Source organism: Mustela putorius, unplaced genomic scaffold, assembly GCF_011764305.1.
Source record: "Mustela putorius furo isolate JIRA1106 unplaced genomic scaffold, ASM1176430v1.1 tig00000145_pilon_pilon_pilon, whole genome shotgun sequence".
NCBI lineage: Eukaryota > Metazoa > Chordata > Mammalia > Carnivora > Mustelidae > Mustela > Mustela putorius.
In genome coordinates this window covers 25628713-25655679 of record NW_025421294.1, presented here as the reverse complement: position 1 = coordinate 25655679, position 26967 = coordinate 25628713, and the positions used below count along the sequence as shown (strand labels likewise).

Sequence of the window (26967 nt, the reverse complement as noted above, 5' to 3'; positions counted from 1 at the left end):
TTTTAAAGAGAAACAGTCTTCTGCATTGTAGGCAAATTTAGATAAAGGCAAACTTACCTTTAGAAGGAAATAGTGTCTGTGTTTTGCTGACCGAATTTAGGTAAAGTGTAGCTACTTTGGTCCAGCTGGGATCTAACTACAGCTGACCCTTGAACAAGATGGGCTTGAAGTGTGTGGGTCTAACTTAGGCAAAAAAATTTTTTTTTTTGATAAATGCAGTACAGTACTATAAATGTGGTTTCTCTTCCCTATTTTTTTTTTTTAAGATTTTATTTATTTATTTGACAGACAGAGATCACAGGCAGGCAGAGAGAGAGGAGGAAGCAGGCTCCCTGCCGAGCATAGAGCCCAATGCGGGGCTCGATCCCAGGATCCTGGGATCATGACCTGAGCCGAAGGCAGAGGCTTTAACCCACTGAGCCACCCAGGCGCCCCCCCTATTTTTCTACTAACATTTTTTTCTCCTGCTTTCTGTATTGTAGCAATACAGTAGATACTACATATACAGTATACGCTCATCGGCTCTGTTATCAGCAAGGCTTCTAGCCGACGGGAGGCTACTGGTAGGTAAGTCTGGGGGAACTCATAAATATGAGGATTTTTGACTGTATGGGGGTTGGTGTCCCTGACCCCCATGTTGTTCAAGGATCAGCTGTCACCTGTATCACTAAACGATAACCCATGACCTTGAGAAAGCGTTACAAGGTGGCAGCACATCTTGGGGACCTTGGTGGTGGCACCTTTCCCTTAGAAGGTCCTCAACAGCAGGTCCAACACAGCCCCAGCAGAAGGCTTGAGGCTTCGGCAGCTCTATTTGGCAAGTGGCCCAGGGACACTGGGCCCATCCATGAGCTGGGGAGACCATCCATGGGGGGCGGGGGGGTGGGGAGGCAGATGGCAGGAGAAAGCCGGGCTTAGAGTTTAAAGACCTGACTCGAACACTAGTGCCATTGCTGTCCGCATGGCGTTCAGTATATCTGTTTCCTTATCCATGAACTGGGGACAATACCCCTCCCCAGGTATCACAAGGCTTGAAGGAGAGACTTCACAGGAGCTCCCCCTCCAGCCATCGGGGACTGAAGATGCCCGTGTCTGGGCAGTAGTGGCCTGTGGTGCTTCGGTGGAGGCAGGGGGAGGGGGGAGAATTAGAGAGGTGGGAGGGGGGGGAGCAGCTGCCTCGCGCTAGCCCCCCATCCTGTGATGAGAGGAGCCCACCTAGGGCTCAGGGGCACAGTAACTTGAAACAAGCCAGTCAAAACAGCAGTTTAACATTTTACTAAATCAATTCACACAAATTCCAAATTGCAAATATAATTAAGGACAACAGATTCTGTTCTGCCTTTTAAATCTTTCATTTTCAAATCCATCATTAAGACAAAAAGTAAACAAAAATTAAGTCGGCTGCAAATTCATGATTTTTCTTCTTGAGGAAAAAAAAAGAACATTATTGTAAAAAGAACGCCACTGGGTGTACAATAAAGCACCACGACACACGGTTACAAAACAGGCTTCCTGGATTCGGCCACAGATAGAAGACACTGCTCTCCCCGCTGCTCTGCGTCAAGCAGGATTTCATTAAAATAAAACTATAAAATCTCCTAGGTTACACTAAAGTCAGACACGGTCTGGAACACAGTGCTTAACAACAGTAATGCCAACTATCAGTGCTAACGTAAAAACATTTTAGAAGGTCAAAAACAATTAAACTGGAAACCAAAACCTTATTTTCCCTAGATGAGCAAAATTGGAAATTAAAGGGTCCCGCCTCCCAACAGGAGTGATGGGGAGTTTTCGTTCTTTCTTTCAGATTGGAGGCAGGGGCACGGCTCGGGCTGGCTCTGTTGCTCCTCAGCCTAGTTGGCGTCCAGCTTGGCCATTTCCTGTACGTAGATGCCTATACTCTCGCTGTCAAAAAGCACGAAATACACCGTCTTGATGGAAGAGGACATTGTTGATACGAAGTAGCTGGAGATGGCCTTCAGGATCAGCTGAGCTGCTGTCTGCTTTGGAAAACCATTCCTGCAGGAGAGAAAAGCGCTCAGCAACCAGAAAGATGATGACTGCCATGGCCCTGCCTCATGCTCCCTCCCTCCCAGAGGCCCCTGAGGCCGAGGCCATGTGCCCTGCTTTGCCTCCTGTTGCCTTAATGCCCCTGGCAGAGACAGAGGGCTGTGGGATCCTGTGGCTGCTCGTACACAGGCCTGAGAAAGGCCCATGCCTGCCACACCCCGGAGCGACAAGTGTGCAGAGAACTGTGACCTTCAGGAGGATGTCCCATGTGCCCTCAGAAGGGACACACCAGGCTTTCTGAGAGCAACCAGCTGATGGGCAGGATCTGCGTGTGAGGCATTAAGTCTCCCAAGGGTAGGTCGAGCTCCTGTTTCTCCTCGCAGCATCACCGTGACTAGCATGGGGCCTGGCGCATAGCTGTGGGTCACAGTCCGTGGGACAGTGGGACGCTGGAGCTTCTCTGGGGTGAGTGTGTGTGTGTGTGTGGGGGGGGAACTGTTCTTCATGCCCACAGGCAGAAGGACTCCATCCCTCACATGGGCCTGAGACCTCACAGTGCCAGGGCTACTGGCCCGGAATGCCTCCCAGGACACACCAGCTCATACCACCCAAAGGCCAAGGCCCAGGGGAGCTGCAGGTGCAGGGAACAACTCCTGGCCCAGGAGGCCTCTGCATCTTGAGGGGCAGCATCCAAGTCTCCAAGCCAAATGGCTGTGAATTCACACCTATTTCCGCTTGTGACGAATGCCCAGTGTAAACTGCAGGGATAGGTGTGCAGAATTCTCAAGAATTGCAAATGAGGTCTAAAAAGACTGACACCACTTGCTCCAAGAGTGCCTTAGGCTGTTTCTGGTCAACTCTGCAGGCACAGGACCCAGGTGACCCGGGACAGCAGCAGGAACGGAGCAGCTTGCCGAGTCTGGCAGAAATCATGCAGGCTTTGGAGCCGGGGGCCCTGGGCCCAGATCCTCAGCAAAGAGTACTTGGGGTGAGTCTGGGGCCCATTTTCATGGGATTTCTTTGTTCTTTAGCAGGTCTACAACCTTCAAATGCCCCTGAGTGTGGGCACTGTTGGTAGCCTGAGTGCTGGGCCGGCCTGCCAGCTCTGGCTGCACTTCTTCAGATGAGGAACCTGCTGCCAGGTAAGAAGTTCTCTACTGCATAAGGTATGGGATCTCTTGTAGTACTCTGAGCCTTCCTCACTCAGTGTCTGGGAGTTCTGAACCACCTTAGGACCCCGAGCAGCTCAGAGCTACTGGTGAAAATCACTCTGGTGACCCACTTTGCATCAAACAGGGCTTTGCCCAGCTTTGAAGATGAATCCCCAGTAACTTCTAGATGCTTCACAATGAAGCTTGTTCTTAGCAGAGAAGGGCTGTCACCCAGGGCACGTTCCCAGCCTGTGCAGAGTGGCCTTTCGTGGTAGTGGGGTGTGAGCAATCCCTCACAGCAGGGCCCCCCTTCCTCAGCCCCACGACGCGCCCACAGGAGAGCCCGCACACGCCATCCTGCCTGCGAGGCTGAGGGAAGAGCGGCACAGGCGTGCCAGCCAGGGTGGTGCTGTCAGGCCCAGGTTGCTCTGGAGCTGACCCCGGTGCTTGGTCTACCAGCACAGGAGGAAGGGCGACCAGCAGGTGGGCGGGGATGGAGGGTGGTGGAGACCATGCGGAATGAAGGGTTTTTTTTTTTTTTTTAAAGATTTTATTTATAAGAGAGAGAGAGTGAGAGCGAGCACAGGCAGACAGAGTGGAAGGCAGAGTCAGAGGGAGAAGCAGGCTCCCTGCGGAGCAAGGAGCCCGATGTGGGACTCGATCCCAGGATGCTGGGATCATGACCTGAGCCGAAGGCAGCTGCTTAACCAACTGAGCCACCCAGGCGTCCCGGAATGAAGGGTTTTGCTGGGAGTGGGGACAACTGGGACCCCCACGGCAGGTCATTCCCCTGCCACCCGTCATCCCCTCTCAGATCTGCAGACTCATCTGGGGAGGGAGCTGTTCTCGCACCTGACAGGCCCTGACAGTTGAGTTTTTGCAGCATAGGTTGTCCCCAACAAGGCACATGTTGGCAAGTGCTTGAGGACCTAAACTTAAGCTTCCGTTTGAGGGAGGGGGTGCTGGGGGCAGGCGTCTGCAGTGAGGACATTCCCAGGGTCCTGTGTTGACATGAGTGTTGGGGCAAGTCCACCTCGCACCTGCTGGGGGTGCATGACTGCTTACGGGCTGCCCTTCACCTGGTCCTGCCGGCTTTTGTGCAGATACAGGGTCATGGGGTCACTGGAATAAGGGCTTACCCTTCTGAGTATCTCCCAAAGAGCAAATATTTATTTTCCTGTTGTAAATTCAGCTGCTGCACAAAGGGGATGCCAAATGACAGCCCCTCCGTTCATCCCTGGTGAGAAAAGCCTGAGGCAGCGGCAGCCTGCGGCCGGTTCTGCAGGAGTGGGGAGTTCGAGGAAGCTGCGGCAGCAGCACAGGGAGGAGCCGGGCTCCAGCCAGGGGAACGCTGAGGGCTGCTGGACCATGCAGAGCTTCGTGTGTGGACATGGCTGGTGGGGGTGAACAGGGCCATGAGGAGTTGATCTCAGCCCTGGAAGTCCGGCTCCCCACAGCGAGGGCTCCCTTCTGTCTGTCTCTGCATCACAGCCGCAGGGGATGCTGGGCTCCAGTGAGGATCTGTAGAATGTCCCTGCAGTCTGCTGAGGGGCTGGATGGCTGCAGCCGCCCTCCTCTCGCGCTGGCCCAGCCTGCTGGCCCGGGGGCACAGTTCTGTCGGCTGCCCTCACCCACACTGTGGCTGCTGTGTCCGAGCTGGGTGACAGATGGGGCCGTGCAGATACTCTGGCTCCTCGGCTCTTGCTGACCAAAAGCACGTCTGTCACTCCTGCCAGACTCCCGCCCTTTCCCCTTTCAGACACAGGCCTTCTCCTCTAGCTTTCCATCCCCTTCCTCTCTAGACTCCTGAGAAGGGCTGTGTGACGGTCAGTGAGGGAACATTCTTTTTCGTCCCCCTGTATCAACCGTTCTCCATTTTTGCCGGTCTCAGCATCGCAATGGGCTTGTCCACACGCAGGGTGCTGGGCTCCCCCTGGCGAGTTCGACTCAGCAGGTCCAGGGAACGCGTTCTCCTCCTGTAGCCTGCATAGGCATTTTAATCTGAGCTCACATGGTGGGCCCCATGGTGAAGATCCTCTAAGTGGGGGAGAAGGGGGGGGGGGTCCAAGTTGTCAGGCCTGGCAGGCCCTACAGCTAACAGAACAGGGGCTGCTGTCCACTCTGAAGCTCACTGCTGGGTACGGGGGAATCGCAGTTGTTTCCAGAAACACCTCCCATTGACAAGCCTGTCTCTGTCGCAGGCAGCCACAGCCTCTAGAAGGACGCTAGCCACAGGACTGCTGCTGCTCCAGACTGCACAGGGCACTGGTAAGAGCTTTCCTTATGTTCTCATAAGGTGGTGAGAACATAAGGACTTTATGCACGGTGGCTTTGCAGAGCCACAGTTCAAAGTATTTGTGGCAAAACAGAATGTCAAAGTGGGTGCTCCCACAGGACCGCCATAGGTGCCAGATCCTGTGCCCACACGTTGGGGGCAGCTGTGGCACATGCAGTGGCCCCCCACTCTTCTGGGCCGAGCAGCTGCCTAGGGTGTGAGTCCAGGCCCTGCCCCCGGAGCTCGCTGACCATCCAGGGCAGTGGGCTGGGGCATCCATGCACCTGCTGGCCCAGGAGTCTGGGAGTGGTGAGCAAGAACCACGCAGGAAATCCTCTTTCACTCCCCGTATCTAACCAGCGGGAAGTCTTGCAGGGGCTTCAGGAAGGCTCATGGTATGGGAAGCTGCCTTCCCCCCAGGCCCCGCAACAGTGCTGGTCTCTGCACCTTCCTGGGCTGATGGGGCAGCCTTAGGCCCTCAGAAAGCTGCTGGCAGGTCTGCGATGCCTAGTCATTCTAGAGAGAGGAGGGGCCGCTGGCACGCACAGTGTGGTAGGGGCCAGCTTCAGGAGACCAACAGCCTGTGGGGTCTTGTTCCTCTCCTGGCTTCCTGGCTGCTTGTGTTCCCTACTGGTTGTTTTTCTGTAATAGCCCTCCCAGCCTGGCCAAACCTTTGGCCTCCTCCCCAGCTCTGGCCTGTTGCCCCTGTTGACAATCACTTTATCTGTCTTCTGGAAAAGACCAGAGACCATCCCCCTCACCCCAAGATACAGCAGAACAAGAGGGGGTTGGGGCTTCTGTTCTGGTGTCAGATTGGGGTGTGAATCCCAGCTGCCCTGGGGCATTAACCTCTCCAAGCATTGTGGGTACTTGGGTGCCAGCTGGTGATGCCCGGGGTGCTGCTGCTCCCCACAGGCAGCTGTAGCCTCCGGGCACCACTCGAGCCCTATGGGGCCTGTTAGGGGCTGCGAGTCCAGCAAGGTCCTTAAGTTACTCTGCAGCCAGTGCTTTCGACCTGGAGCAGACTAAGGAGACGGCTGAGCTTCCCCTGAAGTCATTCCGATTGTCTCGGACAGCCCTTCCCAGGGTCCTGGGCATCAGCTTCCCTAGACTGGGGCAAGTGGACCACAGGGGCTGCTGTGATCTGGCACCCTTTGGGCCAGCCTGGTCAGGGATGGAGGGGGCTCCGTACTGGTTGTCTTTCCATCCCACCTGGATGGCAGAGGTTCTGGGCTCACCAGGGCCACATCAGAGAAGAGGGTTTATTTCTCCAGCACTGCTGAGCCCCCACCTTTGATGGGGGATCGCCAAGCATCCCTGTTATTGGGAAGCTCCCTTGTGGGGCTGGCAGGCATACAGGAGGGATTCTAGGCCAGGAGCAGTGTTGAGCAGGTTGATCAGGGACGCTGGAGACTCTTGTGCAGAGAGGCTGTGTCCTGGGAGATGGAAAAGTCCAGGCCAACTTTCTGGAGGAGACCGTCTGGGAGCTTGCCTTGGAAGGCAGGGTAGGATCAAAGGTGGATTCTAGATGGATTCTGTGCTGGACCAGTCCACCCGTCTATCTTGGCAGTCTAGAAGAGGGTAGGGCTGGATGGCACGGAAGGTTTGGTGATGCTGGGAAAGTGTGTGTGCCCACGTGTGGTCACTCTGCTGCCAGGATTAGGTCTCCTGCACCCTGTGCTACTGGGTCTTTCTAGGCATGGAGATGGGCCAGGGAGCACAGCCAGCCCGCTGTGGCCTGTTACTTCTCTCTCTCCAGGGTATTTTTGCTTGAGGCTACTAAGTAATTCTCCCCATTTGGTTTGGTTCTGTCCTATTGATCTTCTAAGGTTGGTGGTTCCTAGGGTGGAAGGAGACTGATGTGTAGGCCCAGGCAGGTCAGGGAATTCCAAAGTGGGGTTTCCAAAGTTCCCTAAAATCCAATCCTGTAGAGAGTGCTCAAGCAGTGGGACAATCATCTGCTGACCAACTGGAACAGAAGGAAGGGGTTCCATGTGCCTCATTTCAGCAGCACTGATGCAAAGAACTTCCCCTCAAATTCTGGCTCTACCCAGTCTAAGCTGTGGCACCTCAGGTACGTGTGTTAACCCCTCTCAGCTTCTGTTTTTTTCATTTGGTTTTGTTTGTATGGACTTAATGCCAGTGCTCACTGGGTTGGGTTGTGGGGAGATAATGTAGATCAGGAGTTTTGCACAGGGCCTGGGACTCAAGCAATGCCCATAAGTGGGAGCTTGAGAAAAACAAACTGGTGGTTCTTTTAAGCTCATAAACCTAAGCAGAGTTTAATCAAGGCCCCAAAGTATCTCTTCTCTTTATACTATGCCCCCCAGAGATGGGTCGCCCTCAAATGTCCAACAGAGTTGGGGTATCCATAAATACTGTGACCGCAGTGCCCAGGGACCAGATGTCCAGAGGCCAGAGGTGGTGACTCTGAGGCCAGCCATGGCCTCCAGTGGGCTCAACTGCTTGGCAGTGGGGCCAGTGGGCTGAGGGTGGGCATTCACGGCTTCAGTCATCCTGCGCAGGCTGAGAGAAAGGGCTCCTGCTGCTCTTTACCAATGTATTTACATTTCTATACTGTGGGGGTTTTTAAATGTGTCTTTCTTTTTTTAATTTTTTAAATTTATTTTCAGCGTAACAGTATTGTTTTTGCACCACACCCAGTGCTCCATGCATTCTGTGCCCTCTCCAATACCCACCACCTGGTTCCCCCAACCTCCCACCCCCTGCCTCTTGAAACCCCTCAGATTATTTTTCAGAGTCCATAGTCTCTCATGGTTCACCTCCCCTTCCAATTTCCCTCAACTCCCTTCTCCTCTGTAACTTCCCATGTCCTCCATGCTATTTGTTATGCTCCATAAATAAGTGAAAACCATATGATAATTGACTCTCTCTGCTTGACTTATTTCACTCAGTATCATCTCTTCCAGTCCCGTCCATGTTGCTACAAAAGTTGGGTATTCATCCTTTCTGATGGAGGCATAATACTCCATAGTGTGTATGGACCACATCTTCCTTATCTATTCGTCCGTTGAAGGGCATCTTGGTTCTTTCCACAGTTTGGCAACCATGGCCATTGCTGCTATAAACATTGGGGTACAGATGGCCCTTCTTTTCACTACATCTGTATCTTTGGGGTAAATACCCAGTAGTACAATTGCAGGGTCATAGGGAAGCTCTATTTTTAATTTCTTGAGGAATCTCCACACTGTTCTCCAAAGTGGCTGCACCAACTTGCATTCCCACCAACAGTGGAAGAGGGTTCCCCTTTCTCCACATCTCCTCCAACACATGTTGTTTCCTGTCTTACTAATTTTGGCCATTCTAACTGGTATAAGGTGGTATCTCAGTGTGGTTTTAATTGGAATCTCCCTGATGGCTACTGAAGATGAACATTTTTTCATGTGTCTGATAGCCATTTGTATGTCTTCATTGGAGAAGTGTCTGTTCTTATCTTCTGCCCATTTTTTGATATGATTGTGTGTGTTGAGTTTGAGGAGTTCTTTATAGATCCTGGATATCAACCTTTTGTCTGTACTGTCATTTGCAAATATCTTCTCCCATTCCATGGGTTGCCTCTTTTTTGTTGTTGTTGACTGTTTCCTTTGCTGTGCAGAAGCTTTTGATTTTGATGAAGGAGACAAAAGCGAAAATGAACTTTTGGGACTTCATCAAAATCAAAAGCTTCTGCATTTCTATACTGTTTTAATTCTGCCATGATTTTTCTGCCAGAGACTGTGAATGCCAAAAACAAAGTGTTTTATTTCCCTTCCTGAAACCCACGATTTATGGGCCGGCTCTGGTGTAATCCCAGTCTCTGTTCAGGAAAGAGAGGGCTGCCATCTACGCGGCTCCGTGGGGCCAGGGGCTGCACACACGTGTTCACCTTGGGCATTCTGCCCTCTTGAAAGCTTTCAATTGATTATTTTTAAAAACTTTTTACTCTGTGAAAATTGTAGAGAATTATTTTAGGCTTCAATTAAAAGTTCCCAATACCCACATGAAAGAACATGAAATCACTGCCTCCAATAAAGGCTCCTATTGCTGCTTTCTTCGGAAGCACCTTTCATCAGTGGAGATCCAAGTGCATCTGAAGCACTAATTGAGCCTCGGAGCTGTCTGTGAGGAAAGGCCGTCCCCAGAGCCCCCTCCCTGATAAGGCAGGCCAGAGAGGCTAACTCATTCAGCAAAGGTCCCACAGTGGCACAGTGCCCAAGAACAGACCATTTGTCAGAGGGAGACACAGGGGGTCCCAGTCTGAGAACACAGGAAGCCTGTCTCAGGCTAGCAAGCTCTGTCACTGGTGGTGTGGGACCCTGGTGAGGAGAGTGCCATTACAAGGCCTGCCCAAGGTGGAAACAGCAAACTGCTCTCTCTGTCCTCCTCGTGGGTTGGGAAGAGGAGTGCTCTGAAATGAGGAGCTTCCTAGAAAAGCGAGGAAGGAGTCTGAGGAGCAATAATCAGGCTCTCCCAGCACAGCCTGTGGGGCTCAGGGAAGTCAGCGTGGTGTCGTCACACAGTCCTGCCTTCCTGGGGCACTCGGAGGAGCTGATGGCAGACACCCAGGGAGCTGCACAGTCTGGATGGGATGCCCTAGGTGCAGCCATGGCCAAGACAGAGCCCGAGGTTGGGGTCTCTGTTGGGCCCAAGATGTCCACACTTCAGCCTCTGCAGGCCCGTTTCCCTTGGCTTCGGTGCCCAATCCAGACTGTGAGCCTTCCAGGACGACCCCGTGACAGGCTCTGCAGCCTGCTGTTACATTCCCAAAGCCCTCTCCCTTCTCAGAGTGCCTCGGATGCTACTAGTGCACACAGCATCTGTCGGGGCTTGCTCAGGGCTGGGAGGTCGGCTGGGCCCAGCCCTGTTTCATGGTTACTTAAGTGCCCACTCTAGTGCACCCCTCCTGAGCTTGACAGCAAGACGGGGAGACAGAGGCAGAGTGCGCAGGTCTGGGGGAGGGGAAGGACGCTTGGGAAAAAAGGTGAGAGGCCGAGAATAGTGCAGTGTGGGAGAGCACCCTCCGCACAAGCATCCCAGCATTCATACCTGCCCTGTCCGCCCCACTCACTCCACACCTGGGCCTCTGTCCTGCACAGTTCACTGTCTCAGCACACCCTGAGCTCGCTTCCCATGCATCTACTGTGATACTGAAAATTTTCTGCTGGCCTCAGGCTTTCTGTCTCACTGCATCTCTTCAATTGCTGTTCACCATTGCTTCACGTTCATGTTATTCCCTTCAGATCTACTCGACACATCAGGTGGCCCGAGGACAGCCTCAGCAGACCTTGCACAAGCCAGAGTTCCATGAGGATGGGCCACATATGCAAATCAGCACATCCACTAACGACATCACAAGCCAAGTGTCCTTACCTGCCACTGCCAATAGATGGGAACGCGATGGACTTGAGCTTCTTATCATCGGCCAGGGCCAAGCAGTTCTTCACTGTCTTTTCCAGAAGTTCCTCACACTTGTCTGCACCCCAGACTGGACTGTTACAGTGGATCACAAACTTGGCCGGCAGGCCATGGCCTGCGCTGACAGCAGCTGGAGAGAACGAAACAGAAACAGTGAGGTCCATCCCTCTGCAAGGCTCACGGCACCTGATGCCCAACCTAGAGCCCTCTGGAGGCTGCTCCCCAACTAGACGTTTTAGGCGAGACATTGGGCCATGGCCCACCCTTGGAAAGTTGGCGTCAGTATCCATCACCACCAGGTATTTTAGCCAAGATGACAGCGAGCTCTCTCTGTACCCTCCCAGAGACAGAGCCTGGAGCACCTCACTCAACCGAGTATGTCAGCAGCCTCAAATGTGCCTTTTGGGGTCTCCAAGCCCCAGTCAGTCAGGGGACTCATGTACAGATAATGACATCGTAGCTAGATTGCCCCGGCACAGTTTAGGAAAAAAGCAACAGGAAAGCAGCTCTGGTCCATGAACCACTAAGCACCATGACAGACAGCTCTAGAGCTGCCTCTTTTCCCTCACTGACCCCCTCAATGTGGACAGAACTCAGCTCTTCTTCCACGATGCTATTTTCCAGTCCTGCAAGAGCCACTTTGTCTACCTCTCCATGTCCACACCACAGCCAGCTCTTGCCCTCAGGCTCTCCCCCTTGTCAGATCCAGAGAGCCTGGCCTCCAGTGTGTTCCCCACCCCAGCCAGGGTGGCATGTCAGCGCGGGGTCTCCCAGAGCAGGTTCTGCAACTCCCATCCCCCAAGACACACCACAGAGCCGGTAGTTCTGGGTCCACGGGTACAGTGAGTACTGCCTGCTCTGTTTCCGCACGGGAGCAAAGGGAGGCCTCCACATGCTGAGGGACAACCGTCCTCATGGCTGATACAACCTGTCACGGTAGGTTGTGACACTACTAGAGACCAGGAGAGCATGATGTGTGGGTGGAGTCTCACAGAGCAGTAGCAACAGCCCAGCAAAGTTACAGGTCTGCATCTGAGTCTTGGCTCTGCTCCCTGACTGACGGGAGAACTCTGGGAGGAAGTGCTGATCTCTGGCAATGAGAGACTGGGGTCTGTCCCTGGGAGAAGTCACAGCCACATGTCATGCGGGAAAAGACTGAAGAAAACATCCTTACAGGGATCACCTTTGGACAGTGGGGAAGGGCTGTGTTTTATACTACCTTTCTATGTTTCAAAGTGCCTTAAAACATCTTGTAAAATAGATGCTAATACCAAGAACAAAAGGAGTTATTAAAACAGACAGACATGTTGTTAGCCTTGCTAAATGTAGTGGGTTTGCCTCTGCTGTGTGTCAGGTGTACTAGCTGACCTGGGTGAGTGGTAGCACCAGGACTGCCCCTTGTCACAGCTCTACCCAAGGGTCACCCAAGGGAAGGACCTCCAGGCTGGTGCAGAGAAGGGCCAGGAAGGGACTGAGGAGAGGCCAGGAGCCCCTGGCTGGGTAGTTAATAATGCAAGCTCCTCCCTTGTCCCATATGGCATTTTGGTGGCAATACCTAGAAGGGCTTGGAAATGCCCTGTACCCTGATGCCATCCCCCTTTGACCACCTCACGCACCAGAATCCAGGCCAGCAGCAGGAAGAAGGACCTGATTCTAGCTCTTAGCAATCCTTCTCCCTACACCAGATTCCAAGTCATTTTCTTATCCCACCTTTTCTTAGAGGTGGGACTGGCAAATGGAGAATGTCTCTTGTCTTGCCTGTCAGAAACACAGATGGCTGAATGGAAAGGACTCATTTGCATGTCTCCCTCGCACTTCTGCAGATGGCTCAGCATCACTGTCGACAAGTCTCGACTCTTAGCTTTGCCAAACTCGGCTGCTCTAATTCCTTAAAATGTGAGGTCTAGGCATCAAACATTCAAAAGCTATTTTGAGCAATAAGGAAAAAAGTGGAAGGGCACATTGTACAACCCTTAAGCTCCTCCTGACAGTTTGCATGTGCTAAGCCCAAGTCATAAAGCTGACAGGTGTCCCTGTGCCTCCGGCTCGGAGACAGGTGCCTGTGGTCATGCACTTCTCAATTCCAAGACGCCTCAGAACCCTGTTCTCCTGATGTGGCATGAACCACACCCGGATAAGTAGGGCGCTTCCCCAGCTCACCTCCAGCAACTTCCAAAGGCCCGTTCTTTTTTCGGAGCTCCAGAACCGCTTCCACAAACTCCTTGCCACCCTTCTTCTCCAGCGTGTTTCCTAGACAAGGACAGGGTGAGGTCAGACAATCATCCTTGCATCTTGGGGCACAGACAGACACTCAGCATGTCAGGTGATTACAGACTTCAAATGATCTGACCAGCTAAATCTCCATATGGCTGCAAAACACGAACTAAGCCTTGGTGAGGTTATCAAAGTGACACTTGCAAAGGACCCACCACTGGCCAATTGCCCGAGTGGTCATTGCTGTCCCACATTTTGACTTGGAGTCAACGGAGATGGGCTGGAGATGGGAGGGACGTGGGACAAGCCTGTTGCTTGCAAGCATGCCTGTCCTACATGCTTTTCCTTGCTGTGAGAAACCAGATGGTGCTGGCTTTGGAGGCTCAGGCCTCCACTAGATTTTCCTGTCCCTGGGGAGAACCCCCAAATAGGGAGGCTATAGGGAAAGCATACCATGCTCCTATGAGGGAGCCAGGTCTGCCCTTGGCAGCAGGCCCAGAAGAAAGCATTCAGATTTGGTCACCTCTGGACCGGCATTATTACCATGCTTCGTTCCTATTTTGCAGCTTTAGCTTCATATATGAATATAAAAAAAAAAGAAAAAAGAAAAAAGAAAAAAAAAGAAAAGGAAAAAAAATGGCCTCAGACAGTATTTCCTTCATCACACTCATGACTCAGAATCACTTTAGGTAAAGGAAGGCAACATCAGAAGCAGAGCTTAAAGGCGAGCTTGTACCCCATGGAAGGTGACCGACTGTTCGGGGCCAGATTGCCAGGATTAAATCCAGTGGAGGTAGGCAGCCCCTCTTCTTGAGCTGGGGGTCCTGCTGAGCGTTCAGTTCCTGCTGCGAAGGCGGGTGCCCACATGAGATGGCCAGCGTCTACGTGGCCTGCAGCTTATAGGCCCACAGCATTCTGAACGAGTGACCACATCCTCCTCTCAGGTTTGGCCAGAATGGGGTCTCAGTCTTCCTTAAGCTCTGATTCGTCAGTTTTGCACATTTTAAAGTACTTTTCCTCACAAGAGGATGAAATACTCCCCTTAAGATTCACCGTTTATCTTGGTAAATTCTCAGTTGCACTTGGCACGCTGTGATACGTGTCACTCAGCACATCAGAGCACACCAGCCCAAATTCTCTTTGGATTCTTCACCCTCTCGTGACTAGGTCTGTTTATCTGAGACGGACCTGCCTCCCAGGCAGACTGGCCATGGAGGAGCGAACTAATCCCAGGAAGTATTGGGAAGGGAGAGCACGCAGCCTGGGCACCATCCCCCATCAGCACCGGGGCCAATGGCAGGCACTGACCAGCTGGCAGCAGGTCTGGGGGTTGTGAATGCATATGACCAGCAGGCCGTCACCACCCCACCCCGCCCAGAGCACTCTCAGATGTCCAGAAGAAGGGAGAGATTAGCATGTGGGATACTGGGGAGGGAGCCAGCATCCCACATTAGCTAAGATGATACCCTCACACCTGCACTGGTCTTGGAAAGCAGTCACGGACACTTTAAATGGCAGAGGAATCAGGAAGGAAAATACATCCATTCCAAAGATTTCCATCCTCTGGCTGCGGCAGCTGCTGCGCATTTCTGACCAAGACCAGCATCACGGAAGGTGGAGCAACAGGCATGAGGGAGCAGGGTCGGGCCTCACAGTCCCATCCACCCTGCAGGAAGTGCAGGCTCTGAGGATACCCCCAGGGAAGTGAGGCCCAATTAGGGGGTCACTCAGAAGATCATGCAACAGAGAAAAAGGAATCTTTAAGTCTGAATCTGCTGGGTCCCAAACACTGCTGCCCACTGCACCTGGTCTGGCCTTCCCTGCTGACCTGTTCTCCAGCTCCAGGGAGGGAAAACAAAGCTGCTCCAAGCGGAGCTATGTTAGGTCTGCATTCTCTATCAGACATACTCTTTGGGGGAAAACTGAGAAATTTGGAAGGTAAAATAAAATCCGTTCTATGTTCAAACTAACAACTCCTTTCTAAAGCATATAGTATTAAGAAAATGGGCTGATGTATTATTAAAGGTGCTGTATCTTAGGAAGAGCGTTTACTTTAAAATTTTTACTTGTAATTAAATCTGGCTTTAATTAGAAGTGAAACTTGCAAGTTAAAAATACACTCAATGCAATTCCCAAACTTAAAGATTGAAACCCTAGGTTGCAGGCATTCACCGCGGTCAGGACCGGACCCCTACACACACATAGGTATGCACATGTTCATGTAGACACACGTGTACTTTGTAACAAGAAACAGGCCCATTTCAAGTGTATTGTCAACACTCATCATGGAAGACTCTTGCTTTTTAGGCTCCACTTCAGGGTTAATCATAGTAAAGCAATTGGTTTCTTTGCCCCCAAGCATAAACATGTGTTACTCCCATGAGAACAAGAACATTATTTCATGCTCAGAAAGCAGGCATAAGTATCAGTGTTCAAAACAGCCTAAGCGAAAATTTAGGCTTGGACAAATGTCAGGCTAAGCCTGTGGTCTATTTCACTGTTAGAAAGAACTGTGATGGGTAAGAGTTAATCACGGGGCTAAGCATTCCTGCACTGGCATTCCTTCTTCCAGCAGTCTCGGGTCTCAGGAATTCACACCCAGGGAAGAAATGGAGCGACCGTGTCCTAGCTTCTGCTTTTCCCCTCTCACACATCAAAGTGGGAGCTGGTACCAATTGAGACCATGGATGAATCTGGTTTGTCATTATTTTTGGAAATGTCAAAGGTAGATGGGTTCAATACTAGTCTGGACTGGTTCACTAGAAACAGCACTGAGATGGGCTTTGGAAGACCTGGGTTCTGGCACAGTCACTTGGGGTCCTCCTCAGCCAGTAAAGCTGTCTGGACCTGGTGAGGTGCCTGCCAGCTGTGACAGTGTTCATGAGTGATGTGCCACATGACCTTGGCTGAGCTCTGGGGGCCAGGTGACGGATAGGTCACCGAGGCTAACAGTGCCTCCCCTGCCCGTCTCAGTGGGCTGAGGGCAAGTACCTCACAGGGCAAAGTATTAGCACGGTCACGATTCCAAAGACACCAGTTGTGATCACGGTTCTGGCAGGATTAGGTTCCTTGCATGTTACCCCAGAACTGGCTCCTGCCCCCACCTCAAAGCCTCCAGCTGTACCTCTGGGCATCATGAATCTTGCTGACCACACAACTTCCACATCAAAGAAAGTCCCTTTCCCTTCTCCTTGGGACTGGGGGAGATACTTTTGCAGGGGAAGCTTGCTTATTTCCATCTCGTCCCAAGTCCTGGATGGCAGGGTGAACCCAGGTCTTAGTCACTCCTGGCAGAAAGATAAGCTCTTCTCTTTACTGTTTATTTTCCTCCAAATAAGTACTTCCCTCCCATCGAGTTTTCATTTGGTTAAGAAAAGGAGTATCTTTCTCTTAAGCTGCCTGACTTAGGAGCTCTTAAACTCCTCCAACATCTTATGAAAGTGGAGTTTATTGCCTGCAGCCTGATTTCATTTTGGCCTGGAGGCCTTGGCGAATCCCGACTTCCCAGCCAGTGTGTCTTTTCCATCCATGTTCCAGATCCAAAATGCCCAGGAGAGTAATCAGCCCAAATCACAGAGGCTAGGGCAGACCGGGAACGGCAGGCTTTGCTCGTGACGCTTAACAGAGCTGGACAGCCTCAGGCTGCTAACACTGTTTGCACTTCAGTGTCTGGGACACTCGGGAAAATCCCGGGAGCCTCAGCCTGCAGGCTGACTGCACTTTTGCCCTGTATTAGAAAGGGCACTGCTTTAGGAAGTGATGTTCAAATCTACCACCAGCATGCTGTGCTCTGCTGGGAACAAGCACAGCTAGCTACTGGCCAAATCCTAGGTGCATGTGAGGGTGAGACCAGACAGGAAGCACCCATCATAGGGCAGGCACAGACCCAGGTGCTTCTCATCGTGATCACTCTTTCATCAATAGGGAAACTGAGGCACTGAGGACTTAAGTTCCTTGCCCAGTCCTCCTAACCACGAAACGGCAAGGCTGGGATTCAAGCCCCTTCCACCTAGCTCTAACCCTGTGCCTTCCTGCCAAAACATCCAGATGCCCGGACCTCACCAAAGTAGGCTTGGCAGCCGCTCGGCCCATCCCCCTGGCAGCTGAAATCCAGGGTGAACCCAGTCTCCAACAAAGCTGCGCCTCGTGAAGCAAATGCAGAAAGGACGCTGCTGAACCAGTTTCCAAACCAGAAGTGTGCCCATCTGTCTGGGAGCTGTGGGAGGCACCCTGGCGGACAGCTAGCTGTCGATTTCTCGTGGTCACAGCCCAGGGACAGGAGACCTCGGGAAGGTCAGGACGGCTGGAAGTGTGAAATGAATGCAGCCCTGCATAGCTGTCAAAGGATCAAGCTGTCTGCGGCGGCCGACTGACCATGCACACACACACTCGGCAGCACCCGGCTAGGCATTACCTACTTCACCACCGGTGTAGAAGTCAGTGTTTGTCGGGTGAACGACAGCATCACTGTCGATCGAGGCAATGTCAGCCTGTACAACTTGCAACTATAACAGGTAAACAAATGTATATCAACTGTGTTGGACCGAGACCCACGCACAGGCACATTTACTAAGGCCCAATGGCAGGGCTGGCCTACCTGGTCGATTCCAACATATGAGCCCAAGGGGCAATCAGTCCACGAAGTGTGCGCACATGTGGATGGGGGTGAGGAAGAGGAGGAGGAGGAGGAGGAATATCAAATGTGACATGTTTAAATTAAACATTTGAATGACATGTCCAAAAAAAGAGAAACACACACATGAGATCATTTCCAAAGATTAAAAGAAAGAACAAAACAACGAATGCCCCATTTCACTTCGCAAAAGCCTCTAAAACTGGCACCCCATTGAGAAGACTACTAAAAACATGGCATCTGTTTTAAAAAAAATGTGGACTATCAGGCCAACCACAATGACAAGTTTCTCCATTTTGTCGGCAGCAACATTCAGAGCAGGGGTTTTAGTCTTAGGGCACGCATAGTTTTATCCGCCTTTGAGGGCCATCTCTTGAAAACCAAGAAAACAGTATGTGTGCATAGAAAACTGCCTTTATCTTCCCCCTCAATGGGTAAAAATATTTTTTCAGGTTTGCCATTTATTCTAGCCAATCTTATTTTCATGTATTTTACACATAAAAACATACTTTAGGTTTGATCCCTGCCTTTTCTAGTTTATGGCCTTTTTTTTTTTCCTTAAAGAAAATATCTGCATGAAGAAAGTATATGGGTGGAAAATAAGTTTGGGCAGGGCATTCTTGAGTCCCTGTTCCCATGTTTCCAGCCCACAATTATATCTGGTTTGCGAGGATTGGGCCCAGGCTCTAGAATGAGCATCTCTGCTGGTAAGAGATGCTGCTACCTGACACAGTGGAAACTGGAAACAAGGTGGAAACAAAAGGCTTCAAAAACATACCTAGGTCAGCATCAGGCAAGAGGCTGCCTCAGTGGGCATTAGCTCATCTGCTGCGCCTGGCAAGGCTCACAGCTAGGAAGACAGGAGCCTTCACTGAGCCCCTGAGTGGAAAGTTCCTCTGTGCAAACATCAAGCCACAGACTGGGACACCTGAGCAGTACCTCTTCCCTTGCCCTGAGCTGGGCAGACACCATAGCTCTGGGACAGAGCTTTCCTCCATTGGAACTCCCTCAGAGATGTTCAATATTATCCTCTAATCAAATAATTCACGAAGTTGGCATGCAGTCATATACTGTTTTCGGTCATAGGAAACGCTGAGTAGGTGGTAAATTTGGGGGAAACCAATTTGCTGGTGGATTAAAGCCAATGATGAACCAATGCAGTTTAATTGGCTCTTCAAGTACGTCTAAGCTTTGTCATTTCTAATTAAGGCTTAAATGGAGAAACTATCATTTTGTAGCAACCTGAGATTTTTCAGTTCTAAAAAAAAAAAAAAAAAACAAACACATTTTTTAAAAATCCCTCCCAGGTAACCAGCAGTCAGTATGATCATTATGGAAGAGAATTTAGATAGCAGTATATTGACCAACCAGGGAAAGTAGCCAATTGCACTTAATGAAACATCATCAGATCACTTCCATTTGAAATGGCTTGGTGTGAGTAAACATTTGGGGTTTACCCTCAAATGTCCATCTTGGATTTGGGAATTTGGCTTGCCCCCCTGAAGTTTGAGAAGATGAAAAGCCTAAATTCTGGGCTCCATAACTTTTCATCTGACAGCTGGCGGTGCCAAACCCCATCCCCAATTACCTAGGTCATCTTTAAGGTCAATGTCAGCATTGGTAGGATTGATTATGGCCTCCACCTCAAAGCCGGCTAAATTACTGATTTCACTGTGAATAAGGTTCAGCTGAAAAGAAAAGCATGAGGTGGGAAATAACAGGACAGCCGGGAAGTCACAGAGAAGTGAGCCTTGGGATACAGATGGAGGACAGGGAACACTCCAGCTGTCTTGGGTACAGAGGGGAATGGGGAGTCGCTGGCTAAAACGAATCCGTTTCAGACAAGACTCAAGTGCTGCTCAGGATGCTGGAAGGAAGCAAGCTAGGCTGAGGGTCCAGGACCCGCTGGGTGAAGCTCGGGGTAAAAGGGAGGCATAAGCCATGTGGACTGGTAGATCCACTTCCCCTTGAAGAAACAAAGTAACAGCAGCTATCAGGACCCAGAATCAGAGTGTTCACTGCCGGGGGTGGGAGGGCGGTATATGTGACCTCCTCTTTGAGCCCCAGGATGGTACACAAGTCCTAGCTGGTTTGGGAAAGCCCTAGGAGCTCTGCCATTCTCCTCCAAGTGGTCATGGTCTTTCAGTGTGTCTCCCTCACCCTGCCTCCTGGCCGGCCCGTGCCCTGCTCAGAGGTGGCCAAGAGCGAGATGGTCTATGGTTTAGTAACATCTAATTTTACGTGTCTATTAGTCACGTAATACCGAAGTTCTAGTAAAGGACAGAACGAGAAAGAGCTGCTCTCCTGCGAGACAGTGGCCCTTCAAGAGTTGCACTTTGCTGAGCCCCTCTGGGTCAAGTATTTCCTCTAGTTTCATGAGCACAAAACCAACTGGTTTTTTTTTTTTTGAAAAGCCACTGAATGGGTTCCCTCCTCACAGATAGCCCATTGCTATAGGAACCCTCTGGCTGAATTCTAGATTCAGCTGTCAGAAGGGGAAGAGGACTTAGCTGGCCCAGGACCACTGTGCAGGGTCCTACTCTCTCCCCTCCTGTTCTTACATACCAGTGCCTGAAGCAAAGTGCGCTCGCTGGCTTGCTCTCTCTCTCTCTGTAACGATGCTTATCTTTCAGTGACATGAATTCCCCTCAGCTGCAGCAAAGAGCGATGCCTAAGCAGCCCCCAGAGGAGCCGGCGCCTGGGATCAACTGTGCCTAGGGCTGGACGAGCAGCCCGCAGCCGCAGGGCCCAGCAGGGCAGGAGCTGAGGCGCACACTTGGACGAGAGGGCCATATGCAGACGCTTGGCAGGGAGGCTCCTGGCAACTTCGCTTCAAGGCACTGAACTGCTGGGGCCAAATGTTTTGTTGAAAACAAAACCAAACAGAAAACCTGACACTCTCTAAGCACCAGAAATATAAACCCACATTTCTCATTCCCAGAAGCACTCAGTAGATTATCAAAAAAAAAAAAAAAAAAAAAGGACCCACTTAAGCCAAAACTCGTCCTCTGTGAGAAAGCACTTGGGGAAATAAATCTAGTCCTATGCTGGGCTGGGGAAAGACTCAGCCAGGCCCTGCCACAGGGCAATCGGCTCCCTTTCTAGTTAGGCCTGGAAGGTAGAAGAGGAACAGGTTTTCTCCACAGGGACTTCCTGGGGTCTGGGGGCTTTAGTGGACTGCCAACATCCCCAAAGCTGGAGGAAGCCCACCGGTGGGGGGGAGGTCTCACAGAGCACAGCTGTCTGCACTACAGGCTCTGGGGCTGGGACAGTGGCAGAGAAGAGACCAGCATCAGGGTGAGGGCTAAGTGCTGTGTTCAGGAAGAAGGTGTGTGGGTGGGCACAGACAGAAGAGGGAGGGGGCGCTCCAGGAAGGCAAGTGAATGGGTCAGGATTCAGGATAAGTTAGAGGGTTTGATCATGATATGTAAGTACTGCATCTTTGTATCTAACTTTAAGCAAATGCTGTTTACAAAAACTCAAGCTAATATTCCCTGCCTCCCACCCAAAAAAATCCCACCCCAAAATCCTACACTATGAAGTAGCAGGAGGTTGTTGAGGATGAAGGGAAAGGAGGAAAAAGGGAAAGCAACACTTGATTTGGTGTGGTATGGAGGAGGATACTTGGAAAGGATCTATCAGTTTGCTTTCCTGTTTGTTTAAAAATATGTATGTTCAAATCCTTAAAATTCACACTACTTTTTCCCAACTGTGTAGATGCTCCTGAACTTAATTTGTAATCACCTCATTGGAAAACCAGCTATTTCCATGGGCTCTGATTCAGCTAGCAGAGAAGACCCCAGAAGACTATCTCTGACTCTGCCTGGGGAATGGGATCTCTGGAGAAACTTGGGGGGGTGGGGGGAGAGGGGTGGCAGGGAGCTTCCGAACAAATTCCTTGGAGAATCCCCAGTTCTCTCTGGACTCCTCACCTTCCTGACAAGAGGGGCCCCACTCTTGGAAGTCCAGACCGCTGCACCACAGGGAGCCACTACCACCAGCCAGGAGAACTCACGGCTAAGGGAGTACTGTCTCACTCTCCCCTATGCCTGACTCTTGCTTTTCTGCCTATGCTGGGCACCAGGCTCAGCACTGGTCCAGGCTGAGGGTCTGAGTCGCAGAACAGTTTTGTTGCGGTTAAATATATTGAAGTATTTGTTAAAAACCACCTCTGGACTATAAAGCATGTGTTTCGGGTGGGGGGATTTCTCTGTGTATATCTGCGAGAGGAAGGGGGTGGGGAAAGGACAAGCCGGGGCAGGCACTCTGGAAAGACAAATGGGTAACCAGCTTGGCTTGGGCAGGCAGGCCCATGGACAGAAGCCAACAGTGAAATGGTCAAGAACAAAGGCCACAGCTCCCATGGACAGGAGAAGAAACCCCATGAGCATGACATACAAATAGGCCATGCGTGCAGCGGACTGACAAGGATCCTGTGGCTATGCACAGATCGGCCTGGCAGGACCAGGAAAGATGGCCTGTCCTAGGAAGTCCTATCCCCTCCTCCCCTAGAGACAAGATCTCTGCACAGCTGCGCATATTCTCATATTAAGTCTGATTCTCTGAGAGGTGGGGCGTGGGGAGGAGGGTTACTGATGATTTCAGAATTTGAATAAGGTCACTACTTCCCTGTCTCATCACTGGAAATTATGGAAAAACAAGTTTTAATCCACAGTATGGGGAATTTAAAATATCCGAAGATTACTGGCCACTGTTGAGAGTGACCAAGGGGGACTTCCAGTTACAGAGCAGGAGAGGGTCCTACGTGACTGTGGGACTGGAAGAAGGGGACTTAGCCCGTGTCCTACAAGACCCTTCCACTTCTGGGCCCTGATTACTCTCCACTGGCTCTACTACAGCCAGTGTCCCCCTCTATTATGCCCACTTCTTCCCTCTACTGCTTATGTCCATGTCAGTCCTTGTTTTCTACTCATGACTGAACTCATTACTAGAAGCTCCTAGAAGGCAGAGTGTGGCTGACTCTTAGCCCCGAGTGCCACACAATGCCTGAGATGGTGCTCAGGTTGCTAGAGGGACACGGAGTTGAACTTGAATGTCAAGCCTCCCAACAACTCTGAGGTGAAATGGCCATCTCCCTTCTCTTAAAGTAGGGCTAACAGAAATGTCAGAGCTCGGGACCTGGGCCCTTGGACTGGCTTGGACCTGAGGTAGCTCAGGGCCAACCTAGCCTTCTGGAAGGGAAGGCTGGCCCCCATCACTTACAGCAGGTCAGGTGGCCTGCCAGTGATAGGGAAGGAGCCATGGCTTGGAACTACTAGACAGACATGTGGGCTATGCCTTGACATGACCTACTTGGCTACAGGAACCCTATTTATATATACATATATTGTCAAAAACTCAATTTTAGGAAATGAAGGTATTTGATAAACAGTATCTGAGTGACACGTTGGATCTAGCCTATAATTTTCAATTTTGGTGTCTCTCATGGCCTCATGATGGGCAAGGAAGGGAGAAGAATGACCAGCTGCATTTCCTTGTGCTAGCCTACAAAATGTCACTCTTGTCTTGTCCCCAAAGTCCATTTCAACCAAGGTAGATGGAAAGGGTGAGGTGTTCCACAAAACTCTTTGTAGCCCCTGATGGAGAACAATGTTTTCTCCATGGCCCACGCCTGACCTGCCTCTGGGATGAAGGGGCTTCTTTATCTGTGCTCTGCTGCCTACCCTGCACACATCCCCAGCTTCAGGTCTCTCAAAGGCCTCAGGTCTGGAGGTGGCATCTGGTGCGTCTCTGGCTAGAACCTGTCACACAAAGAGAAGGACAGAGGCAGGCCCTGCTGGAGGCCCAGGAGCTAAGCCAGCACTGTTCAGCCATAGGGTAGAAAGAGCATGTCAACCCCTCCGTCCTCACTGCTGCTTTCTTCGCTCCCTCTCTCTTGACACTGTGCCAGCCCCTGCGAGTCAGGTGTATATGTCTGGGAGGAAGAACACCCATGGTACCCCACCCCCCACCTTCAGTGGCCTACGGGGCTGTGGCTCCGATCCTAACGGTCTGGGGGTGCCTGGAGACTCACTTGTAGCCTCCTCATGCTGCCTTCCCTACTCCTTCAAATAATAATGACCCTTCCAAGAAAGCCTTACATCATTTACTGCCACTGACCCAGATTTCTAGAAGTACACCCTGGAAGAAAATTTGGCAATAAAACCGCAGGTTTTTAAATCTCTGAAAGGAAGCTGTGAATCTCTGTTGAACCACAAAGCAAAAACGTGGTGGATTCAGATTCACAGAACCATCTCCTTTTTTAAAACAACTCAGCAACAATGTGTGTGAACATTGGATAAAAGCAGAGTCACGAGGATGATTACTCCTGAGACTTGATCATCAACAATAACAAGATCCCAGCCTCCTCAGCCCTGGGCTGGCTTCTCCTGAGAGTAGCTTAGCAACCGGGCCGGCAGGGCCATGCAGGGCACCCTATTACCTTTCTCTACTGTCACTTGCTTGCAAGAGTCAAGCCTTGGTTTCACTGTCACAGATGGAAAAACAAGATTCAAAGAATACCGGGCACTCTATGGTCTTCGTTCTGGGGTACCCTTCTTAGGACATTTCCAAAAGTCCAAGTCAAAACTGTCATCTGTAAGAATGATATTTTAAAATGTGCTTTGTGGGAAAAGTCACGTCAGTTTTAGGACTCTTGCCCCTGTTGCATTATATGCCATGACTTTCACCCCATGGTAACAGCCAATCAAGGGCCAGAAAGTACTGCTTGCAAAAAGCACTCCGGACAACCAACACTAGCTGCATGTCACCCCTCAGGCGCCAGGGTTCTAGGAAGGGCCGCCGGCACACTGCTGATGCTGGGGCCCAGGCTGACCTGAAGTGCCACCTTATTCTGCAATGCCACAATTGGGGAGAAGGGCATGTGCGGCCCTGGATTTGGGGGTGCCCTGTCCTGGATGTGTGGATCTCAGGTCATTAATCTGGAAGCACACTAACGTGGAGTGCAGCCTTGTGGGAGCTGGTGCCCCTTTTCCCTGCTGACCTCTGACTGTGGGACGTGGGAAAGCCGGTCGGTAGTCTTTCTAGGTCTGCACTCTGCTCCCTCTCTGACAGCAGGCCATTCTACCCTGTGTTCAGCTCAACCCGTCCTCTCAGATCTCCCTTCCAAAGCCAGGACATCAGTAATGGGCACATGAGTTTCTCAGTCAAGTCTCCTCTTCCATTTTCCTGTTCTTAAAAAACACTAAAGGACCCCCTCCCCCGCCCCCATAAGTTATTAGACAGTATCAGTACTTCTCCAGAGCTGTCTAGTCCCCCCGCCCTGGAATGGAGTACTGTCAGTATTTGTGGAACTGGCGTGGCTGAGTGTGGCTATTCTGGAAACACCTGACTTCATCCGGTCAGGGGGTGCGAGGAGGTCTGAGAGGAGGTGGCTTTGGAGAAGGCAGCAAGAACCAAGAGGGAAGGGAGAGGCCAGGGTCGGGGCACCCAAAGGTGGGGTGGACGAAAGGGTGAGGGATGGTGGGGACGGCGGGAGGGACTGAACGGCTCTACCGGCATAGCAGGCTTGCCAGCCCAGCAGACGGTCTACACTGGGGATCTAAAGCACACCGGAGTGCCTCCTGAGCAGCACCAAACCCCAGCAAATGGGACGACGGTTCACGTTAACGTCCAATATATGACCCAAAGGACACATTAAAGGGCGTGAAAGCAGACCCAGGTGCCTTCGCTGCTGAGTTGAAACTTTTAAAATAAATAAAAAATATCTTAAACGAAAACTTGCAAAGCCCCAGACCTTAAGATGATAAGCGCTGCTGCTTTTTTTTTTTTCCTTTGAAAAATGCATACAAAATACAGATAATGGTTATAAAATGTCAGCGGCAATGGTTATTTGCTGGAACACAGGGTCCACCACCGGAAATGCATCATGAGAGCCTGAGTGCAATCAGGACAGGAAGGAGGGGGAAGGGGAGGAGGAGCACTTGCAAGGCAGGAGCAGGAGGGCTGTGTCACTTGAGATGCGAAAGAAAATTGACAGTGAGGTTGTAAAAATGATGCAGCTTCAGAACCAAACTGTTAGCCACAAAGCAATTTACACGGAAGGTCAAATTCATGCCTTTCATTTTCTTTCATGAAGGATTAAAAAAATTAAGAGAAGTGGAATTCCCTCTCTCTCCACCCCCCCCCCCTTTTTGGGTGTTAATAGAGAAATATTAATTAACTCTTACTCTCAGGTCTTAAAAGCCTTTGCATCATTTTTATTTTCAACAAAAGTGAATCATCTTTTTACAAAACCATGGCGTCCTGGCAAAGCTGCATCACTGGGATGGCTGAAAATACAGTGCCCACGGTTAAAACAAACAAAAGATTGGCTTGAGGAAAGTCGAGAGGTGGCTCAGTGTCCCGTTACCTAAGGACCTCTAGAAACAATCCCGCCCCTATCAGAGGCTCTGCCTGCAGGGCCCTCCACAGCAAGCGAGGGAGCCAGCAGGCTGCCTGCTAGACCTTTCCTTTTCCAAGACCCAACTTTGACTTCAGGCTGTTTTTCTGGCCGGAGCTACATGACCCATTTATCCCACATTAGCAGCTCCTTCCACAGACTAATCCCAGGCTGTCACTGTCCCCCTCCCCTCCCAACTCCCACCACAGGAGCGGCCTTCCCTCTTTTTAGCCCTATCTCCTCTTCCCACCCTGGAGACAGTCTCCCCCAGCGCTCCTGCGGAGGCCCTCCCTGAGACCATCCCGCAAGTCCCCGCCGCCCGCTCTTCCACCCACACCCACCAGGCCAGGAGCGGCCTTCGGGAATCCCCAGGCCTTCCTGCAGCAGAGGTGGCCTCCACCTGAATGTCCCAGGGCCACGAGCCAACTGAGGCCGCGCATCTGCCTACCTTCTGTCCGAGGAAGAGGCTCTTCGTGGAGAGGACCGTGAAGCCGTCGGCCGGCGTACCCTCGGTGGTGCTATCAGCGCTGGCGGCCTTGCTGACTTCCCCCTGCTTCTTCTTGCACAAATACAAGAGTCACTGTGAGGCCCCACAGCAGATACCCAAGGAATCTGGGCTTCTCTAACAGGGAGGTGGCTCCCAGGCCCTGCCCATCATCCTGCAGAAAACAGGCAACTACAGCACCACGTTTCTGGCCTTTCTCAAAGTAGGAGCCACAGGCTCTGTGAAGTCCAGTAGTTCTACCAAAAGTAGTTTCATCACTGTGTAATCTCAAAATATTGCTACTTGAAGGCACAACTGTATTGCAGAGTGATCATCTACAACAATTACTTTCATTAACTCAGACCAATTAAAAGTCTCTTAAAT

The 26967-nt window shown here is 51.2% G+C and overlaps 1 protein-coding gene and 1 long non-coding RNA gene across 7 annotated transcripts in view; one reads left to right on the top strand and one right to left on the bottom strand.

The window, feature by feature from the left end:
* Window positions 1-1259: 1259 nt before the first annotated feature.
* The window catches only part of LOC101692673 (core histone macro-H2A.1), a 74450-nt gene continuing 48742 nt past the window's right edge, over window positions 1260-26967 (bottom strand). Inside the window, exons 5-9 of one of the 4 annotated variants that reach the window (XM_045075480.1) lie at window positions 26548-26658; window positions 17480-17570; window positions 13012-13101; window positions 10807-10981; window positions 1260-2019 (exon numbers count right to left, since the gene is read on the bottom strand). In XM_045075480.1, the coding sequence (XP_044931415.1) occupies window positions 1854-2019; window positions 10807-10981; window positions 13012-13101; window positions 17480-17570; window positions 26548-26658 (633 nt within the window). In that variant the 3' untranslated portion in view covers window positions 1260-1853. Of the gene's footprint in view, window positions 2020-10806; window positions 10982-13011; window positions 13102-17479; window positions 17571-19286; window positions 19387-26547; window positions 26659-26967 lie in introns of all 4 variants that reach the window. The other 3 variants (XM_045075478.1, XM_045075482.1, XM_045075479.1) reach the window with 3 other exon arrangements.
* LOC123390785 lies at window positions 2019-10813 on the top strand. 3 transcript variants are annotated; one of them, XR_006605360.1, is made up of 4 exons: window positions 2019-2364; window positions 2876-3152; window positions 5363-5429; window positions 7368-8086. It is a non-coding gene; the product is annotated as an uncharacterized LOC123390785 (long non-coding RNA). The 3 variants fall into 3 exon arrangements; XR_006605361.1 differs by lacking the exon at window positions 7368-8086 and adding an exon at window positions 10677-10813 and having other exon boundaries at window positions 2019-3152; XR_006605359.1 differs by having other exon boundaries at window positions 2019-3152.